The following is a 21,395-nucleotide window of genomic DNA, read 5'->3' as shown; positions in this document are numbered from 1 at the left end:
TCTCATTTGATTCAAGAGCCCTCTTCTCTTATGTTTCAGCCCTCACTAAACCCCCCGGACCAAACATCCCAGACGACCAAGCTCAAAAAAAAGCCAGTGAACTTGCCGACTTTTTCGACAACAAAATCACAGCACTCGTAGCCCCCCTCAAAGGACTAACGCCATTCACAAGCCTCGCAAACAACCACAACCAGCAATCAACTACATCAACCGCTTTTCAACCCATCACACACACAGCTGTCCTTGAATCTCTTGAACCCACGTCCACCTTAGAAATAGCGAATATCCTAAAGAAGATAAAACCGTCCTCTCACCCCTTAGACCATATACCATCAAACCTGCTGAGTTCAATCCATGACATCATTGCCAAGCCAGTTGCCAATATCATTAACTGCTCCCTCGCCCAAGGCCAAGTTCCGGACCAACTCAAGTCAGCACTGCTCAAACCTCTCCTCAAAAAACCCAACCTTCCCACCACAGATCCGGCCAACTACAGACCTATAGCTAACCTCCCCATGCTAGCTAAAATTATGGAGAAAGTTGTCAACAGACAACTTGCTGAATTCCTTGAAGAGAACAATATCCTCACCAATAATCAATATGGATTCCGAAAGAAAAAAAGCACCGAATCCTTATTAGCCACACTAGCGGACACCATCATCTTCAATCTCGAAAAAGGCCAACCTTGTCTCCTCGCGCTCCTGGATCTTTCCTCAGCTTTTGACACCGTGAACCACCCTAACCTACTACAACAACTGACAAATATCGGCATCACTGGAGCAGCTTTTAACTGGTTTAAATCCTTCTTAGAGAACAGATCATACAAAGTTAAGATAAACAATAAGGAATCTCACCCCATCCAAGCCAAGATGGGGGTACCACAAGGATCATCACTCTCCCCCACCCTCTTCAACATCTACCTTCTCCCACTCTGTCATCTGCTTACTAACCTCAAACTCACCCATTTCCTATATGCAGATGACATACAAATTCTCATACCTATCACAGAGACCATACACAAAACCATGGATCATTGGAAAAAATGCCTCTCATCCATCAACGATCTTCTAACCAGCCTCAACCTCGTTCTAAACACCAAAAAAACGGAAATCCTCATAATAGCACCAGATAAATCTGCCCCGCCAACATCCAGCAACCCTCCAGACGCCTCAGGATACTCCACAGCACCTCAAGTGAGAGATCTGGGAGTACTACTAGACAACAGACTCAGCCTCAACAAATTCATAAATAACACCACAAAAGAATGCTTCTTTAAATTACAAGTGCTGAAGAAACTAAAGCCCCTTCTACTCTATAGGGACTTCCGCACAGTACTCCAGGCCATCATTCTCACTAAATTAGATTACTGTAATTCACTCCTGCAAGGCCTTCCAGCATACACTACCAAACCACTCCAGATGGTACTGAATGCCACTGCAAGAATACTTACCAATGCCAAAAAAAGGGACCATATCACCCCGATCCTCCAGCATCTCCACTGGCTTCCCATCAAATATAGGATTCAGTTCAAGACCTGCATGATGATTCACAAGGCCCTTCACAACATCTCCCCACTCAACCTAACTTTCCAGCTTCAACTACACTCTTCTAACAAACCAACCAGAACGGCATACCAGAATAGAATGATCACACAACCTGCAAAATCTACCCTGAGAAAACGTGCTCTATCCACAGCGGGCCCGTCTCTCTGGAACTCACTACCACCAGACCTCCGTCTTGAACCATGCCACATTACTTTCAAGGCGAAACTCAAAACTTGGCTATTCCATCAAGCTTTCCCAGAGAGCTAATAGCAATAAGAACAAACATCCAGCCTTGCCTTGCAGCAATGTAATGTTCATCTTGCTTCAGTTACATGTACCAAGTTATCTCCTAAGTTTATTTCAGTTGTTTTAAATTAGATTGTACTTTATTATAGTTTATTCGATATGTTCCTTGTTCCATGTATGTTCCATGTAAACCGCCTTCCCGGCGATAGTTTTCTCTGTTAATTGTGAACCGGAGTGATATGTATTGTATACAGGAACTTCCGGTATATAAAAACCTAAAAATAAATAAATAAATAAATACCAGTCATCTCCCTGATCAGTCTCACACATACACATGTCATCTCTCTGGCAAGTCTCTCTCAATCACACAAAGCTCTCGCTCCCTCTTACACACAGGATTTCAATCACACATGCTCTCTCTATTTCACTTACACACAAGCTCTCAATCACACACATGTTCTATCTCACTTACAACTATAATTTAAATCAGTAGGTGAAATCGAGATATATGGTTGAGTCTGTTGGTCAACATGAACAAATTATCTGACTATACCAACGCTCATCTGTATGAAATAAATTAAGACGCTGACTCTACAATACTATTGCATTCATCACGACATGACCATCATACTAGGCATCATCGTATTAGCTTACGCTTTTGAGACTCAGCCTTATTCTTAATCATAGGTCATTTAAATGGAAAGTCCCACAAAAGTCCTTTTTTTTAAGCAAACATTTTTATGCTATTAAAACTCCGAGTGATAAAGTACTTAGCTTGATTGTGACAATCTTTCGGTAAATTCATGACGGTCCATCATCTCCCGACAAAAAACGGTAACCCGACACGGGGCCGTGTTTCGGACTGCTAGTTCCTTTTGCTAGTCCTTTTTCAAGGGTAGTCTTCATAAATATTTCAAAAGATGGCGATCCAGCGTTTGCGTTCAATGAGAATAATGATTTGAACTCAAACGCTGGATCGCCATCTTTGGTAGTTCCTTTATCAATTGGGTGCAGCTACAACTTTCTATCCTGCAGGTCCTTCAGGGCTGTAGCACCTGTACCCGGGATTGTGGTCTTTTTGGTGACTGCGGACACCGCCGCATCCACCTTGGGCACCCGCAGTACGTCAATTGCTTCCTCCGGAAGGGGATAGAGCTTATCCATAGCCTTGCTAACTTTCAATCCCAGATCTGGGGTATCCCATTCTCTATATAGCAGGTCTGTGGCAGAAAAATGAAAAGGAAAGGAAGAAGTCGGGCCCCTCAGACCCAACAACACTGGGTCCATGGCCATTAGCCTGGACTCCTCTGGCGGCCCATCTATGCCCAGCTCTCCGAGTATGGCAGGGATAAGCGGAGCCAACTCCTCCCCTCCTAAACAGATGGACCACCTTAGGGTCATCTCCTTCCACAATGTGAGAGCCTCGTGCTGGATCCCGTGGATGTTGATCAGGGTCTGTATCCACCCCCATCGGAGGCTTGCCCTGCGGGTCCTGGTTCCCTGAGTCCATATCCTGACCCGTGGAATCAGCATCGGTCTGAGGAGCCCCTGTACTCAAAGGGTGCTTAGCTTTGGAGGACCCAGAGACTCCCTTAGACTTAGACTGCTCTCGAGAAAGAGACTTAAGACCACTAGAGGAAGTTTTACCCCCAGCCTGCAGCTTCCCTTCCCTCCTGGCTTTAAAAGCCTTATGGAGAAATAAAATAAACTCCGAGGAGGAAGAGGAGGAGGAGTCAGAAGCCCCCTCGGGGCTATCCTCCATTGCAGGTGATAGAGGCTGTAAAGGTTCGCTCCCTCCCGGAAACCCTGGCTGAGGAGAGAGAGGAGGTGGAAGAATCCCCTCCCCCATAGCTGCACGAGTCGCTGATCTAAAAGACTCCAAAATGGCCTCCGTTCCCGCGCTCAGCAGGAACGGATCTGCCTCAGCTGATCTCGGTGCAGCTAACACTGAAGGAGCTCGGGCAGCCTTGCCTTCAACCATTTTCACAGCCCCGGAGGATCCCTCCCTCTCGGGAAGACGCGCCGAGCACAGCCCCTCCTGAGAAAGACACGCACGGGCAGAGGCACATGCAAGGCACGCAGACGAGCGCGGCATCGGGCAGCAGGCCTGAGAAAGCTAAAATTCAATTCTGAAAAAAAAAAAAAAAATATAGAAAAATAATCACGGTCCGTCCAAGCACCGAGTCAGGGAGGGAAGAGAGAGCCGCAGCGCCGGTGACACTGACAGAAAAATTAAAAAAAAAAAAAAGTTTTTATTTTCTTTCAAGACTTGCCTGGCAGTGGTCCACGGTCCTGATTCGGCGGGGTGGAGTGAACTGGGCTCCCCGGTGTCGCACCCAGAGCTGCTAGCTTGGAACAAGAGGGCCCTCGACCCTCTAATGCAGCTGCCTCAACAAACAGCGGGGGATGGTTCCCTCAAGACCTTACAGACCCTCTGGGAGGCTCAGGACAGAAACAGCTTTTTTTTTTTTTTTAAATCAAAAGTAAAAAAGTTTTACCGACTGAAAACTCTCTAAAACTCACAGAACTCACTACTCTAATTCCACTAAGCAATCAGCACAGACTATAGGCCTTGCACCTCCACCATCTGTTGGAGACAGAGAAATAGTGCCGGACTGTAGGTGGCACCATCCTAAATAACTTCTCTGTCTCCATCTGCTGGGGGGAGGGGCAAAACCCAGGAGTCTGGACTGATCCGTGGTACTTACAGGGAACTGAAGTTTTCTTTTTGATACCTTAAGACCCAATGAATGTAAAAAGCACAGCATAACCTCAGTGTCTTTTAAGGCAAACTGGTAAGTGTGGGAGGTGACAAGGATTTTTGTTCCCGGAGACAATTGTGGCATTTTTTCAAACTTTCCTGCAGTACCTGGGAAAAAATACTGAGTGAATGAATGAACCCCTGGGGGAGTCTAGTCCAGGTGTACCGGGCATAGTCTGACGTAAATGAAAAAAAGCATTTGATTTCTGAGAGGGGAACAGAGAAAAAGGCACTGCAGAGGTCTATTACTGTGAAATAGTTCGCTTCAGGGGGTATTTGTCCCAGGATTGTTGAAGGATCAGGGACAATAGCAACCCTGGCACAGACTAATCTGTTAATTGGCTCGCAAATCTTGCACTAACCTGTACTTTCCTGATTCCTTCTTGACGGGCAGGATGGTGGTGTTAAAAGGTACAAGCTGGGCTGGAGCAATCTGCCTGAGGACCCCTTGATTTATCAGTTATTTTTGGGTAGCCATTTAATATTACCTTATTTGATTATTTGGTATGGTTTCTATGAAACCTTAATATAAATATATAAGAGTGCGTTTTGTTTTGCTTTTTATTATGTATGTATACTTTGTATATTGCCTAGGCCTATTATTTATTTTATTTTTATTTAAAATTCTTTTGATATACCGATGCTCAAGACTAGTGTCTTATCGTACCGGTTTACATTGGAACAAGGGGTAACCAATTAACTAGGAAGATAAAGTTACAATGAACAGGGGGTCTACAGAGTGGGAGTGATGAAATTAAAAGCATACGATTAACATATCAAAGAGAAGCATAACAAAGTTTAAAACATAACAGAGATTAACATAGGGATAGGATGTGGCAAGCTTTGACAATAGCTTAATCTTTAGGTCTTTAAAACTGCAGGCACGAAGGAGGGTGGAGGGTGCGGATCTGTGAGAAAGAAGTGCAGGGCTGTGCTGTTAGAAGGGTGTCCATCAAGGGATAGTGATAGGCGATTAATAAATTTAATTAAATGAAAATGTGTCCTGTATTTCGTTCGAATCAAGAGAAGGGCTCTCGGACTGTGCTGTCCTGCTTCAGGTCAGCAGGCGTCCTCTCTCTGGCTGCCCTGCCTCAGGCCAGCATCCCCTCTCCGATTCCCGGAACAATGTACCATCTGTAATGAAAACATTTACCAAGGACACAAGGACAATGGAGACAGTGTATTTCTAATGATCAAAAAACTTTATTTCTTATGCACATAAGGAAGTCAGCTCCTAAGTTTGAGAGACTGACTTAATCAGGTATCCAAGTGACTTTACTTAAATACAATTTTGCCCTAGGGATCGATTTAAGATCACAAGGTGAAAAAACATTTGCTGACATTAACATTCCTAAACATCCAGAGAACTCTAACTAGCATTGAAGACATGCATATTTTATAACTCTTCATTGTGTTGCCTAAAACTACAAAGAGATACATTCGTCTTTCTGTTATCTAAGTGTGACACAGTTTCAGAGACAGTTTCAAGACCTAGCAGTGCCTCCTGGAACTCTTCTGATAAATTTCCACTAAACAGATGCCCCTAATAAATGTTATCATCACAAGGTTAACTCCATAAACTTCTATGATGGTAATTAATAAGCAATAGTAGCTTGTAATCTATCTAATGTTTGGGTACTTGCCAGGTACTTGTGACTTGGATTAGCCACGTTGGAAACAGGATACTGGGCTTGATGAACCTTTCGTCTGACCCAGAATGGTGCATCTTATGTTCTTATGTAAATGTGTGCTGCGTTAATGTTCAGCACGGCTGTATATGACCAAAGATTCTTCAGTAATTCCAAAGAGATGAATACATCTCAGCATAAATGAAAAAATCCTATGAATCAGAGATCCTGATTGAAGCAATTTAGACAAGTAATTTGGGCATATACTCAAAGAAACTGCCAGCAATGAACTGGTTAAACAATTACTCAATAATGAGTGTACACATGGAATTTCAGTCCCCTGACACAGGACGGGATCGTGTTTTGCAAGGCTGCATCAGAGGAACAAGTTCAAACCAGAAAGTATCAGGTATCTCAGGAAACAAAATAAAACACAACGGCATTAAAATGCAAACCAACAAAACAGGCACAAGCAAGAGGGGTAAGGAAAGAATGCATTACCCACTGTTATGAAACATGAATTTGTGGACTCTTGGACCGAGATGGAAAAGGTACCCCCTGGGAGATCATGGCCCAATTCCCACTGTTGGCAGGCGGACACAGACCAAACACAGTCAGAATCAGGAAACAATTTGAAGAAAGATCCGGTCGAGCAAAAGTTGAGGTCTGGAATTGATCCAGAGCGTGGTCAGGCAGGCAGGCTTGCAGAAGGCAACGTAGTCAGACAGGCAGAGGTCAGGTTTGGAGAAGACAACGTAGTCAGACAGGTGGAGGTCAGGTTTGGAGAAGGCAAAGTAGTCAGACAGGCAGAGGTCAGGTTTGGAGAAAGCAACATAGTCAGACAGGCAGGCCAAGCAACTGAAGCAGCAGGAAGGCTGGGAAGTTGCCAAGACAGGTCCTGTTAGTCAGGGTTCGCCTTAAATAGAACCCAGAAGGAGGTGCATCCAGGAGGGTCGACAGGCGACTTGTCGTGGGCCCTTTAAAAAAAAAAAAAAAAAAAAAGGCTCATGCGCCCAAAAGGCTGGGCATCTGAGAACGTGGTGGCTTCCCCTGCCGCATCCTGCAGCATGCCAGCTGCGGGCTAGGCCGCGAAGAGGAAGGCAGCACTGAACCTGCCTCCACAGCCCACCACCAGTCCAGAGACCATCTCAGGTATGCCGGAGGGTGAGTGAAGTAGGCCAGTTGCGACCACCTCAGTAGGCCAGCAAAATACCCACTTCAAAGTAATAACTAGGAACAATATCTTAGTGAATGCTTGGGATTTAAAGCGAAATCTGACAGCCAGCTTAGATACAAAGTAACAGATGCCTGGAGAGTAGCAAATAAAAAGATGTTTGAAACATAAGTTGAACAGTCCTGTGTTGAATTGCATAATAAAAAAACAACATAACGTTGCCGAGATCAATTCACAGTCAGATAAGGTAAAGAACTGGAGCAGTCATGCACATCGTGGAGTTGGATGTCCACCATCTGCTGGAGACAGAGAATACTGATGGACTTATGACAGGGCAGGGCTATATGTCTGTGATGTCAGCTTTTAATCCATCTCCATCTGCTGGTAGAGGTGCATAACCCACTCGCCCGGTTTGGCCTGCCTGAGTGCAGAGGAAGTTTCATTCTTCTTGCTTCCATCTATTTAAGATCCTTATCAGTCCAGTCTACAATTTCAAAACTGTAGGAGAGTGCGTGAATTCATTAGACTTCTGTGTGGCTTCTCAGGTGACTTGAAAGTTCGCCCTTTGTTCTGAAGCTTTTTCCTCACAAAGTAGGACTTGGCTTTTCCCACAGTCAGTACATGTATATGGTTTTACTCCAGTGTGGATTCTCTGATGTCTTATGAGAGATGTCTTCTGTCTGAAGCTTTTATCACATTCACTATATGTAAATAGCTTCTGTCCTGGGTGGATTTTCTGATGGCTTTTGACTTCTACCTTTGTCTTAAAGCATTTATCACACTCAAGAGCATGAAAATGTTTTCACTCCAGTGTGGACTCTCTGATGCCATGTGAGGTTTCTTTTCTGACAAAAAGATTCCCCACATTCAATACATGTAAATGGTTTCACCTCAGTGTGGATTCTCTTGTGAATTGTGAGTTGGCACTTCTGCCTGAAGCTTTTGCCACACTCAGTACATGTATATGGTTTTACTCCAGTGTGGATTCTCTGGTGGATTTTGATTTCTCCCTTTGTCTTAAAGCATTTATCACAATCAGAGCATGCAAATGGCTTCTCTCCTGTGTGGATTCTCTGATGGATTTTGATTTCTCCCTTTGCCCTAAAGCTTTTACCACACTCAGTACATGTAAATGGTTTCTCCCCAGTGTGGATTCTCTTGTGAATTGTGAGTTTGCACGTCTGCCTGAAGCTTTTACCACACTCAGTACATGTATATGGTTTTACTCCAGTGTGGATTCTCTGATGGATTTTGATTTCTTGTTTTGTCTTAAAGCATTTATCACAATCAGAGCATGCAAATGGCTTCTCTCCTGTGTGGATTCTCTGATGGATTTTGATTTCTCCCTTTGCCCTAAAGCTTTTTCCACACTCAGTACATGTAAAAGGTTTCTCTCCAGTGTGGATTCTCTTGTGAATTGTGAGTTTGCACGTCTGCCTGAAGCTTTTACCACACTCAGTACATGTATATGGTTTTACTCCATTGTGGATTCTCTGGTGGATTATGAGATTATGCTTCTTCCTGAAACTTTTACCACACTCAGTACATATATATGGTTTTATTCCAGTGTGGAGTCTCTGATGAATTTTGATTTGTCCCTTTGTCTTAAAGCATTTATCACAATCAGAGCATGGAAATGGTTTTTCTCCTGTGTGGATTCTCTGATGGATTTTGATTTGTCCCTTTGCCCTAAAGCTTTTACCACACTCAATACATGTAAATGGTTTCTCTCCAGTGTGGATTCTCTTGTGAATTGTGAGTTTGCATGTCTGCCTGAAGCTTTTCCCACACTCAGTACATGTATATGGTTTTACTCCAGTGTGGATTCTCTGATGGATTTTTATTTCTCCCTTTGTCTTAAAGCATTTATCACAATCAGAGCATGCAAATGGTTTCTCTCCAGTGTGGATTCTCTTGTGAATTTTGAGTTTGCACATCTGCCTGAAGCTTTTACCACACTCAGTACATATAAATTGACTTTCTGCTTTCGGCATTTTCTTCTGTTGTGGGACAGTTGCCTTCCTACTGAAAGATTTTTGAGCCTGAAAGCAAGACAATGGTCTCTCATCATGCTTTTTTCCATCTCTTGAAGAGGCTTTCACGGAACATAAAATTTTATTGCATTCACTAGTTGAAATTGCTCTCTCCCCTGTTTGGAATTTTAGTTGTCCTGTGAAATTTTCTCTCTCATTGAGGTTTCTGTCACCATCATTACACATGAATAATTTTTCTTCTCTCTGTGATTTTTCATTTATTATTAGGTCTTGCTTTTGAATGATGTTTTCTCCTCTTTCAGAAGATGGAAATGTTCTCTCTTCTTTCTCCATTTTCTGGGGATTTAATAAACAGAACTCGGAGCTGTAAGATTCTCCATCTTGAGGGCAATTTGAGGATCTCTTACCTGTATGTGCTCTTTGGTGTATTAGTAAGGATTCCCTGCTAAAAAGGTTTTTCTTACATTCAATACAAGTGAAAGTGTTCCCCTGAATGTGGATTCTCTGGTGTAATTTCAGGGTTAACTTATGTTTGAAACATTTTCCACACTGAGAACATGAAAAAGGTCTCGTTCCTGAGTGGGTTTTCTGGTGCAATGCAAAATGACATTTCCTAGCAAAGGTTTCCCCACAGGTGTCACAGTGAAAGGATTTCTTCCCTTCCTCATCTCTCTGTCGGAGGTCAGAAGTCATTTGATTACAGTTATTATTTTGTAAGGGTCTCATTTCTCTCAGGTCAATCTGGGTGAGGTCAGAAGTCATTTGGTCATTGTTATTACTTTGGAAGGTTTTATCTGCTCTCAGTTCTCTCTGGTGGCAGTCAGAAGTCATTTGATCACTGTTATTACTCTGGAAGGTTATCTCTGCTCTCATATGTCTCTGGTGCTCAGGGATATCTGTGAGCTCCCTGTCACTTCTCTCACATGCAGTGACACCATCCAGTGAGTCTCCTGTAGGGTCTTGCTGCTTCTTCTCTGATTCCTGCTGACTTTGGCTAGCATCTCCCCCATCAGTAATCTGGGAATGATTCTCACAGACATTTCTTGATTGTCTTGGTGTAAGTGCCAGTACTATAGGGTGTTCTTCTCTATTCTCCTCCCTCTTCTCTTCCTGTATGACCTCATTGCTTGCTGGATATAAAAAAAAAAGGAATTAGTCATGTGTCAGTGACAATGGAATGGAAAGCTATCAATGACCTGGGATCAGACATTTTGAATGATCATACAATGAGCACATGGGATCTCTGATATTACAGAATTCTATGATGTAGCAGAAGCTTTTGGAGAAGCCTCTGAAAACTCCTGTGGTTTATTTTATTTATCTATATAATTTATAAAACTTATACCCGACTCCTCCAGTGCAATCGTTCAGGGTGGATTACAAAGATACACACACATTCAATCACAAATCAAACAGAACAACATAATATAAAATTGATAAATTAAAAACATCTTTAAACAATAATCTTTTCAAATGCTTTCTGAACTCTTAAATCACACTGAAATCAACTGGAAGATCAAGAGAAAGTAAAGGCTTTCTTACGTGTTAGTAGCAATCAGTACTCACGAGCAGAGGGAACAGAAGCATCCCTTTCCCTTCAGCCCTCAATGATATCAGTGCCTCATAAAGTCCTAACTTAGAAGACATCAAATGGAGAAATTACCTACCTGATAATTTCATTTTCCTTAATGTAAACAGATGGACTCAGGACTAATGGGTTATGTGCTCCCCTGCCAGCAGATGGAGACGGAGCCAGGTTTCAAAGCTGACATCATCCTGGATACACCCTTGCAGTGACCTCAGCCCTTCAGTATTCTCTTCAAAAGCCACTGTGGACATACTATTGAAAAACTTGAATACAATTTAAGAACATGCCATACTGGGTCAGACCAAGGGTCCATCAAGCCCATCATCCTGTCTCCAACAGTGGCTAATCCAGGCCTTAAGAACCTGGCAAGTACCCAAAAACTAAGTCTATTCCATGTTACTGTTGCTAATGGCAGTGGCTATTCTCTAAGTGAACTTAATAGTAGGTAATGGACTTCTCCTCCAAGAACGTATCCAATCCTTTTTTAAACACAGCTATACTAACTGCACTAACCACATCCTCTAGTAACAAATTCCAGAGTTTAATTGTGCGTTGAGTAAAAAAGAACTTTCTCCGATTAGTTTTAAATGTGCCATATGCTAACTTCATGGAGTGCCCCCTAGTCTTTCTATTATCCGAAAGAGTAAATAACCGATTCACATCTACCCGTTCCAGACCTCTCATGATTTTAAACACCTCTATCATATCCCCCTTCAGCAGTCTCTTCTCCAAGCTGAAAAGTCCTAACCTCTTTAGTCTTTCCTCATAGGGGAGCTGTTCCATTCCTCTTATCATTTTGGTAGCCCTTCTCTGTACCTTCTCCATCGCAATTATATCTTTTTTGAGATGCGGCGACCAGAATTGTACACAGTATTCAAGGTGTGATCTCACCATGGAGCGATATAGAGGCATTATGATATTTTCTGTTTTATTCACCATTCCCATTCTAATAATTCCCAACATTCTGTTTGCTTTTTTGACTGCCGCAGCACACTGAACCAACTATTTCAATGTGGTATCCACTATGACGCCTAGATCTCTTTCTTGGGTTGTATCACCTAATATGGAACCCAACATTGTGTAACTATAGCATGGATTATTTTTCCCTATATGCATCACCTTGCACTTATCCACATTAAATTTCATCTGCCATTTGGATGCCCAATTTTCCAGTCTCACAAGGTCTTCCTGCAATTTATCACAATCTGCTTGTGATTTAACTACTCCGAACAATTTTGTGTCATCTGCAAATTTGATTATCTCACTCGTCATGTTTCTTTCCAGATCATTTATAAATATATTGAAAAGTAAGGGTCCCAATACAGATCTCTGAGGCACTCCACTGCCCACTCCCTTCCACTGAGAAAATTGTCCATTTAATCCTACTCTCTGTTTCCTGTCTTTTAGCCAGTTTGCAGTCCACGAAAGGACATCACCACCTATCCCATGACTTTTTACTTTTCCTAGAAGCCTCTCATGAGGAACTTTGTCAAACGCCTTCTGAAAATCCAAGTACACTACATCTACCGGTTCACCTTTATCCACATGTTTATTAACTCCTTCAAAAAAGTGAAGCAGATTTGTGAGGCAAGACTTGCCTTGGGTAAAGCCATGCTGACTTTGTTCCATTAAACCATGTCTTTCTATATGTTCTGTGATTTTGATGTTTAGAACACTTTCCACTATTTTTCCTGGCACTGAAGTCAGGCTAACTGGTCTGTTGTTTCCCGGATCGCCCCTGGAGCCCTTTTAAAATATTGGGGTTACATTTGCTACCCTCCAGTCTTCAGGTACAAATGATGATTTTAATGATAGGTTACAAATTTTTACTAATAGGTCTGAAATTTCATTTTTCAGTTCCTTCAGAACCCTGGGGAGTATACCATCAGGTCCAGATATTTTACTACTCTTCAGTTCTTAACTTGATTAAGAACTTGATTAAAACTGGTGACCGTAACTGTACTCACCCAAACATAAGTGTTGAATCCCAGCAATATTACAGATGCCCAGATGTAGCAATAGTGTGATGGCTTACCCGTAATCTCTTTGGGATCGAGATTCATGTGCATATGCTTGGTACTTTTCATGTATAAACAAGCCGTTAAGCCCGTTAAAACGGGCTACATCCCTCTGTCTCTCACCTCCCCCTCATTCTCTCTCCCCTCACTCTTCACCACCCCCTACCTCCCTCCCTCTCACCCACTCCTCCCTCTCCTCTCACTCACTCCCTCCCCCTCTCTCCCTCCCTCTCACTCACACTCAGTCCCACTTACTCTCCCTCAGTCCCACTCCCTCCCCCTCCCCCTCAGTCCCTCCCCCTCTCCCTCAGTCCCACTCCCTCCCTCTCTCAGTCCCTCTCCCTCCCTCTCTCAGTCCCTCTCCCTCCCTTTCTCCCCCCTCACTCTCTCTCCCCCCTCAGTCCCACTCCCTCCCTCCCTCTCACTCAGTCCCACTCCCTCTCTCTCCTCCCCTCTCACTCAGTCCCTCCCTCTCTCTGTCAGTCCCTCCCTCTCTCTCTCCTCCCTCGCTGCCACCGCCGCTGCCACCCGATGCCGCCGCCGCCGCTGCCACCCGCCGCTACCACCGGATGCCGCCGCTGCTGCCACTCAACGCCGCCGCCACCGCTGCCTCCCAATGCCGCCGCTGCCACTGGACGCCGCTGCCACTGGACACCGCCATTTTTTTTCTTTTTTTTCTGGCTCAGACCGACGTGCTCGCCCGCACATGCGCGGTAGAGCTGGTCTCTACTGCGCATTTGCGGCACGTCGGTCATCCTTCGTTTATTAGGTAGGATACTGCAAAAAAGAGGATCTCTTCAACAAATAAATTTGTTTTATTCATATGTAACATTCACCTATCTAACAATAAAATCTACCTAGCACAATCATCCATCTCATACATACACCCACATAAAAACATTTGTCATCAAAAAACAGGAACGATGTATCACATGTAATGTATATAAAGATATAAATTTTATACACAGTGTCTATTCAAAAAACAAATTACATAAAGTGCAAATGTTTTTCTCCAAATATATTTATCTTAATCTTAAACAATTTATATAAAGTACAACTGCTTTTTCTTTAAATAGTAATTTGCATAAATCACGACACAGATAGTAATCCTTATAAAATCCTAAAGTGCAACTGCTTTTTCTAAAATAGTATTTTGCATAGATGTTAGTCCACATAAAGTCCAACAAAGATCTTTGTTTCGCCTGATCTCTCAAAGGCTTCTTCAGGGAAGGACTAAAGCGTCAAAATACAACAAACCCTGTATATCTCTCAACGGGTATGTTTGTAAATCTCATCCATATGCTGAAAATCTTCTACCAGACAAATTTTATCCGGGTTCTTAAATATGTCAAATATAGTCCCTTGAGCGGGACTTCATCTTCTTTCAAAACTATAAATAAATTACACATAAATATATATCAAGAATTGATTCAAAGGACAAGTCACTTTATTGGGATAAAGAGGTTGTTTACTCGTTTGTGACTATACTATTGGTACTTTTCGTGGGCAGCCATGGGCGGGATGCTGAGTCCATCTGTCTACACGAAGGAAAACGAAGTAATTTCTCCATTTCTTGAGTGTAGCCAAATGAACTCAGGACCAATGGGATGTACAAAAGCTACTCCCGAACAGGGTGGGAGGCTGCCCGCGGTCTGGTTAGCACCGTCCTCGCAAAGGCTGCATCTTCTCGGGCTTGGATGTCCAGGCAATAGAACCTGGAGAAGGAGTGCAAGGAGGACCACGTCGCTGATCGACAGATGTTGACGAGAGACAGTAGCTTAGCTTTCACCCAGGATACTGCCTGGGCCCTAGTGGAATGAGTTTTAACTTGAAGGGGTAAAGGCTTCCCTGCTGCTACATAAGCTCCCGTGAACACTTCCTTAATCCAGTGAACTATGGTAGCTCGCAAAGCCGCTTCGCCTTGTTTCCTTCCACAAACAAGCGGTTCATCTTGCACAGCAATTCTGTATGTTCTAGATATTGTACTAACAGCCTACTGACGTTTAAGTGGCGAAGGAGGTGGTAGTCTTCCGAGTCTTTGCGTCCATTTAAGGATGGTAAGGAAATGTACTGGCAGGCTCCATTCATCGCGCCTCTGAAATAGGAGAGAGCCGCCACCTGGAACCTCAAAGAGTTGAGGGTCAGTCCTTTGTTCAGGCCATCCTGTAAGAATTCCAGAATCATGGGGATCTTTATCGACTGAGGAGAGAGCTCGCGTTCCTTGCACCAGGCCTCACTTATTCTCCAGATTCATATGCACATCAAGGATGTCAAGAACTTCCACGCGCAGAGCAAGGTGGCAATTACTGCTGCTGAATATCCACGCTTCGTCAGGCAAGTCCTCTCAAGGGCCAGACCGTAAGACAAAACTGAGTTAAGTCCTCATGAAGGATCGGACCTTGTTGGAGAAGGTCCCTGGGCGGATGGAGGTATAGGAGGTTCTCCACCAGAAGCCTCCACATCTGCATATCACGGGCATTTGGGCCAATCCGGGGCCACCAGAAGGACTAATCCTCTGTGGCATTCTATCTTGCGAATGATCTTGCCCAGCAGAGGCCAAGGAAGGAAGGCGTACAATAAGTCCTCCTCTGGCCAGGTCTGGACCAGCACATCAATCCCTTGGGAGTGCTGATCTCTTCTGCGACTGAAGAATCAAGGAACCTTCGCATTGTGGGATGTGGTCAGTAGGTCGATGAATGAGGTATGCTGCGAAATTCCAGAGCGTATCCTTCTCGAATGATGTCCAGAACCCATCTGTCCGATGTGATCTTGACCCACCGCTGAGAGAAGAGGGATAGTCGGCTCCCTATCTCCTCGTCCTATGGATTGGTCTTCCAAACTTCATTGGGAGTTTGGTTTGAGCCCGAACCAGTTCCTCTTTTTGGTTGATGACTCTGAAAGGACTGAGACCTTCCCAAAAGTCGAGATGTCTAAAATGGCGAGTTTCTGTAGGGCCAAAAAAGCTGGGAGCCCCTGGTCCGACCCTTCATAGATGAGGGGCACTGCAACCTCTTTTTCTTATCTTCCAGTAGCTGCGACCCTGGAGATTCACCCCATTTACTGCCCAACTTTTCTAATTCACTTCCAAATAAGAGGGATCCCTTAAAGGGTATCTTTGTGAAATTTGCCTTAGAGGTTGCGTCCGTTGACCAATTTCGCAGCCATAGTTGTCTTCTGGCCTCCATCACTGAGGCTACCTCTCTGGCCAAGGACCACACTAGGTCAGAGCTTGCATCTGCTAGGAATGCTGCAGCAGACTCCATTGCCTCTCTGGAATGTGTCCCTGAGCTATCTGCCTCTTGGGAGAAGCAGACACGAGCGAGCCACCAGGGCAGAACAGGAAGCGAATTGCAGCTTCATTGCTGTCACGTCAAAGGCTTATTTAAGGATAGACTCCAGCCGCTTATCGTGCGCATCCTTCAAGGCTGCTCCTCCCTCTACTGGGATAGTTGTTTGCTTTGAAATGGCGCAGACCAGGCTGTACACTTTCGGGAAATACAGGCATTCTTTGGCTGCCGGGTCCAGAGGGTATAAGTCCTTCAATGCCCGACTTCCTTTAGAGCTGGCTTCTGGGGTGTCCCATTCCAGGTCAATCAACTCCTGGATGGCTTCCAGCATCGGGAAATAGCAAGAAGCTTTCTGTAGAGACACTAGGATGGGGTTCTTCTTTGGCTCAGACATAGGGTCCGTGCCGGGAACTCTCAGAGTCTTCAGGATCTGGGAGACCAGCCACGGCAATTCATCTCTGTGGAAATATCATAGCATGGTCCTGTATGGTTCCAAGCCTGGAGGGATTCCCCCATCCTCCAATGAGCCTGCATCCTTTCGTCGTCCATGGTGTCTGGGTCCCTGTCAGGGATACTCTTGGTGAGGCAAGGCATGCTAATAGTGCTGGGAGGACAAGGCCTTCCCAGGTGGGGCTCAGTCCAGGCAGGGGCAGCAGCTGACTGCACCTGAACAAAGGCTTGAAGGTCCTGAAAGAATTCCACCCAAGAGGTCCTAGGATCGATCAAATCCAGGGTACTACCGGATAAGGTCATGGCTGACCAGTCCTCCGACTGGGAAGGGCCAGGCTTGGAGAAGATCTGAGAGTCCAGCCCTCCCTGGGCCTCCTCACAGTGCTGACACATGAAGGATTAAAGGTCAGACTGTACAGCCCTAATATAGCAGGCAGCACAAAGGGAATGTCGTTTGTGTTTCTTTGCTGTTGGAGCCATAGTTCAGTGCAGCTTGTGCATTTAGACAAGCTAGGCTTGAACTCGAGCGCACAGAAATCCGCCCCGACGCGCGTAAATATAAGCGTCCAGCTGTGCGCAAATGCATGTGTGTACTTACACACATAGGTATGTGCGCGGTTATATGCTCACTCATGCACACAGTAGGGCCAGCCAGCACTGCACGTACTGACAGTCTATGGGGAAAAATGGCACCGCACAAAACTGCATGCAAGATGGCGCAGCCATGGCCAGCCACGTGGAGTGCCTCACTGAGCCCTGGCGAGCGTGTGGGCAATATGGCGACCTCCTTAGAGGGTCTCCACGTGGGCAGACCCTGCTCCTCCTCGATCTTCGGAGACCGTTTAAATAGAAGATGTACGCCTTACCTTGTCTTCGGCGCTTCTCGGTTTCGTTCCGGCCGGTCTCCGGCTGCGGGGGGAGAGGGTAATACCTTCACCGCCGCGCTTGAGGGGATGCACCCGCTGCCTCTCAGCCGTGCCCGAACTCCTCGCCGCGATTCGGCTCCGGACCGAGGCTGCCTCTGTGCCGCGCCCGAACCCTTCTCGCTCAGGGGCTAGGTCCCTACCGCGATTCGGCCACCGGACCGAGGCTCTTACCTCCGAGGGACCACGGAAATCACCTCGGGAAACTCAACTGGGGGAGGGACCCGAGGGTATCACCGCAGGAGTGCAGGGCTCGTCTTGGGGATGTTTTTGTTCTTTAATTTTGTTCTAACGCTCGGCGAGCGTGAAGATAGCTCCTAACTGCTTTGGAGATGGAAAAATACTGAGAATCTGCACTTCCTGCAGGGGTATATGTACTAGGTGCTGATGTCAGATTGAAATCTGATCCGTCTCCAACTGTTAGCACGAGTACACTATACCCATTGGTCCTGAGTCCATCTGCTACACACTAGGAAATTCACTTTCTTTTTATTGAGGAAAAGTGATCTCAGGTATCAGCACAGAGAGGAGATCTCAGGGATGGGAGAAAAAGAGGATGAGGGGACCAGGCATGGGGAGGGGAGAGGGAGAGCGGAGAGGCCTTGTGCACCTATGAGCAAGTTTGCTCACCGTAAACGGTGTTTTCCGTAGATAGCAGATGAATTGGCCATGCTGTCTGGGACGTCCTCCGGGCAGCTAGGTGGCGCTGCTCTCTTAGAACAGAGTCTTTCAGTGCAGTCTGCCTGCTTGGATCCTCCCCCACTTTCCCCACTTTCCCCATCCTCCTCAGTCTGCATCCAAGCATTGAAAGTATTAATTGACTGTCCGGGGAGGCGGGAGGGTCAGCATGGCTAACTACTGTTTGGACAAACACACTGCAGGTGACGCAGACACGGGCAAAAGAATCCTGGAAGCGAGCACGTCTTAATGCTGCAAAGTCAGCAGAGATGAACTGTCCGCCTATCTTCTTTACTATCTTGAGCGAACCACCTCAACTCATCCTTGGGACATGATCAGGGACTTGCGCTCAATACATCAGCTGGGGACTGCCAAGCATCCGCTATCAAAGGAAAACACCGTTTACGGTAAGCAAATTTGCTCTTTTCCCGTAGATAAGCAGTGAGCCAGTGAGTGCATCGATGGCGTCGGCGCCGACTTCCTTCGGTTCGTGGATGTCCCTGTGCTTATGCTTCGATCCCGAAGCATGCGGCCGGCTTCCTGCGTCGGACGCGTCTGAGCTCCGTTGCCACTCGGTGCAGATGTTGTCTTCGGCACCGTCGATGCATCTCCTGCGCAGTACATCGGCGCTGTTGTCCCTTGCTTCAGCGGACGAACCGGGAGGCCCCACCGAAGCGGCCCTGGGACGCGTTGACTCCTTGGAGGCTCCGGGGGGGGACGGACCTGGGGAGGACAGAGTCGACTCTTCCGAAGGGGTATACGAGTCCGATGCCATTTCTCTCAGTTTTGATATTTTGGCAGCCCTCTGCCGCTGGGCGCGGGGGAAACATGCGTCCGCAGTCCCTACAGGCTGCCTGGTTGTGGTCAGGTCCAAGGCATAGGTAACATTTGGTGTTTCTGTTTTTAACTTCTTTTCTCTTTTTTTTTTTTTTACTTCAGAGAAATGTTTCGCTGAGGAGGAGAAGAGCTCCGCGTGCAGACTGAGGAGGATGGGGAAAGCGGGGGAGGATCCAAGCAGGCAGACTGCACTGAAAGACGCTGTTCTAAGAGAGCAGCGCCACCTAGCTGCCCGGAGGACTCCCAGACAGCATGGCTTATTCATGCTGCTTATCTATGGGAAAATGCTAAATCCAGCCCTGTCTGCACATCTCTGGTGTGGAGCTGACCCAGGAAAAAAGTGACTTTTAATACAACATTACCTGCATTTACTAAAAATGGAGATAATGCAATCCTTACCTACAGAGCTCAGGGTCTCATAATTCTCCTTCACATCCCTGGAAATCTCCTTCTGTCCTTCATCTAAACAACCTCCTTCCTCCTGGGAGAAAGAGACAGTGAGGTCCTCAAACATCACCGGCACCTGAAACACAAACCAGAAACACTCAGGGACACGTGGAGGGGCTCAGCTGGCTTTAATCCCATAACATTTTATCATGGAAGAGGGGACACCAGGACCCCTCATCCCCAGGAACTGCCAGACTTGTTCCCCTGGACTCAGTTTCCTTTCTGGACTTCGGGGTTTGCAAGTCTAATCCAAGAGACCCAGAATATCAAACGTCTCTGCCTGGATAAATCAGTGAATAATAAAACCCAGGATCTAACAGAGCATTATCCAGAACATCAGGAACATCTGATTCTGTCACATCAGGAGGACTCTCTGTGCTCTCATCCTCCTGGTTTGCTCAGTCCCTAACCTCCTGCACATCCAAAACACTGCTAAAGTGAGGCAGTTCCTCCTCTGTAACACTGCTAAAATCTATCCCTTCCTCTCTGAGCCAAAACCCTCCTCCCCTCTCTTATCTCCTCCTGCTTAGACTTCTGTAACTTGCTCTTTGCTGACCTCCCGCTGAATCGTTTTTCTCTCCTGCAATCTCTTCAACATTCAGCTGCATGACTTCTGTTTCTTTAACCTCGCTATGATCATGTAACCCCTCTTCTCAGGTCGCTACATTGGCTCTCTGTCCACTTCCACCTACAGTTCAAGCTTCTCTCCCTCCCCTACAAATGCACTCACTCTGCAGCTCCTCACTGCCTTTCTTCTCTTCTCTCTCCCTTCCTCGTGAACGCCGTTCCTCTAATCTGTGCCTTTCTCCTCCACCACCTTCCGATTCCCTGCTTTCTCCTCGCTCTGCCGAGTGCCTGGAAGAGACTTCCTGAGTCCTTGGCTCTTGTTCCCTCTCTGGCCATAAGTGAATCCAGTTTAAAACTTTGCCTTATTGATGTTGCTTTTAAATCCCAAGTACTTCTCTATAATAAAGAAAACTCTGGAAGACGTGTGTTGTGTATGTTTGCCTTATCTAAATTGTAAGCTCCCTGGAGCAGGGACCGTCTCCTATGTGTGTCTGTACAGCGCTGTGTATGACTGGTAGTGCTTTAAACATGATCAATAGTAGCAGTAGTGCTAATCCTGTCATACGATTAGATATTTCAATGTCTGTGGGTGCATCGCATAGAGATGATTTTTCAAATTAGGAGACTAACAAAATACAATCAATCAAACAAATAAATAGCAGGGCAGGAAGAGTTTGGGGTCCTGGGGAGTAACCTGGCTCCCATTTCCAGTTATTTCCATGGTTCACATGCAGGATGATTAAGTGATGAATTATATTTAATGTAAAGTTCTGATTTTCTATAGTTTCCACCCCTGTGACTCCCTGTGTAACTTCATTACCTGCACAAATTTGGTGACATAGAGAGAGGCTCTCTGGGGGTGGGAGGGACATTTTGGGGGCCTGCTCTAAACCTGTGTGGGTGACTTTAAATCTCAAAGTGGGTGAGTTTTAGTGGCCGATTTAGGGCTGAAGCTTGGGTGTACAGAGCACGCACAAGTCTGCTTTGAATATTATCCGGTGCAGGTGAATCCCAGCGCTGCAGACGCATTTACACTGCCTGTATGTAAATAGTATCCCCGCCCCAGCTCTTCTCCCAGAACACAGCTCTCTCTTACTGTTACACGCACAACCCGAGGGCAATGCTCAAAAGCCCATTTACAGGCACAATCCCGGGTTTTATGCAGGGAAATTCTTCTTGAGATCAGGCCCTAAAAGTACAAATTTAAGGTGCCCTATCCCCTAATTGTTTTCTCTGCTGTCCAGGATGTATCA

The 21,395-nt window shown here is 45.6% G+C and overlaps 1 protein-coding gene across 3 annotated transcripts in view; it reads right to left on the bottom strand.

The window, feature by feature from the left end:
* Positions 1-5,740: 5,740 nt before the first annotated feature.
* LOC115083673 (oocyte zinc finger protein XlCOF6-like) overlaps positions 5,741-21,395 on the bottom strand; it is an 85,418-nt gene continuing 69,763 nt past the window's right edge. For all 3 annotated transcript variants that reach the window (XM_029587627.1, XM_029587628.1, XM_029587629.1), the window contains 2 exons: positions 19,528-19,651; positions 5,741-10,477 (listed from right to left, as the gene is read on the bottom strand). In XM_029587627.1, coding sequence (XP_029443487.1) covers positions 8,136-10,477; positions 19,528-19,651 — 2,466 coding nt within the window. In that variant the 3' untranslated portion in view covers positions 5,741-8,135. The remainder of the gene's footprint in view (positions 10,478-19,527; positions 19,652-21,395) is intronic.

The sequence above is a fragment of the Rhinatrema bivittatum genome, chromosome 2 (assembly GCF_901001135.1).
Source record: "Rhinatrema bivittatum chromosome 2, aRhiBiv1.1, whole genome shotgun sequence".
Lineage (NCBI taxonomy): Eukaryota > Metazoa > Chordata > Amphibia > Gymnophiona > Rhinatrematidae > Rhinatrema > Rhinatrema bivittatum.
The sequence above is the reverse complement of the archived record's forward strand: the minus strand, read 5'-3'. Positions and strand labels throughout refer to the sequence as shown.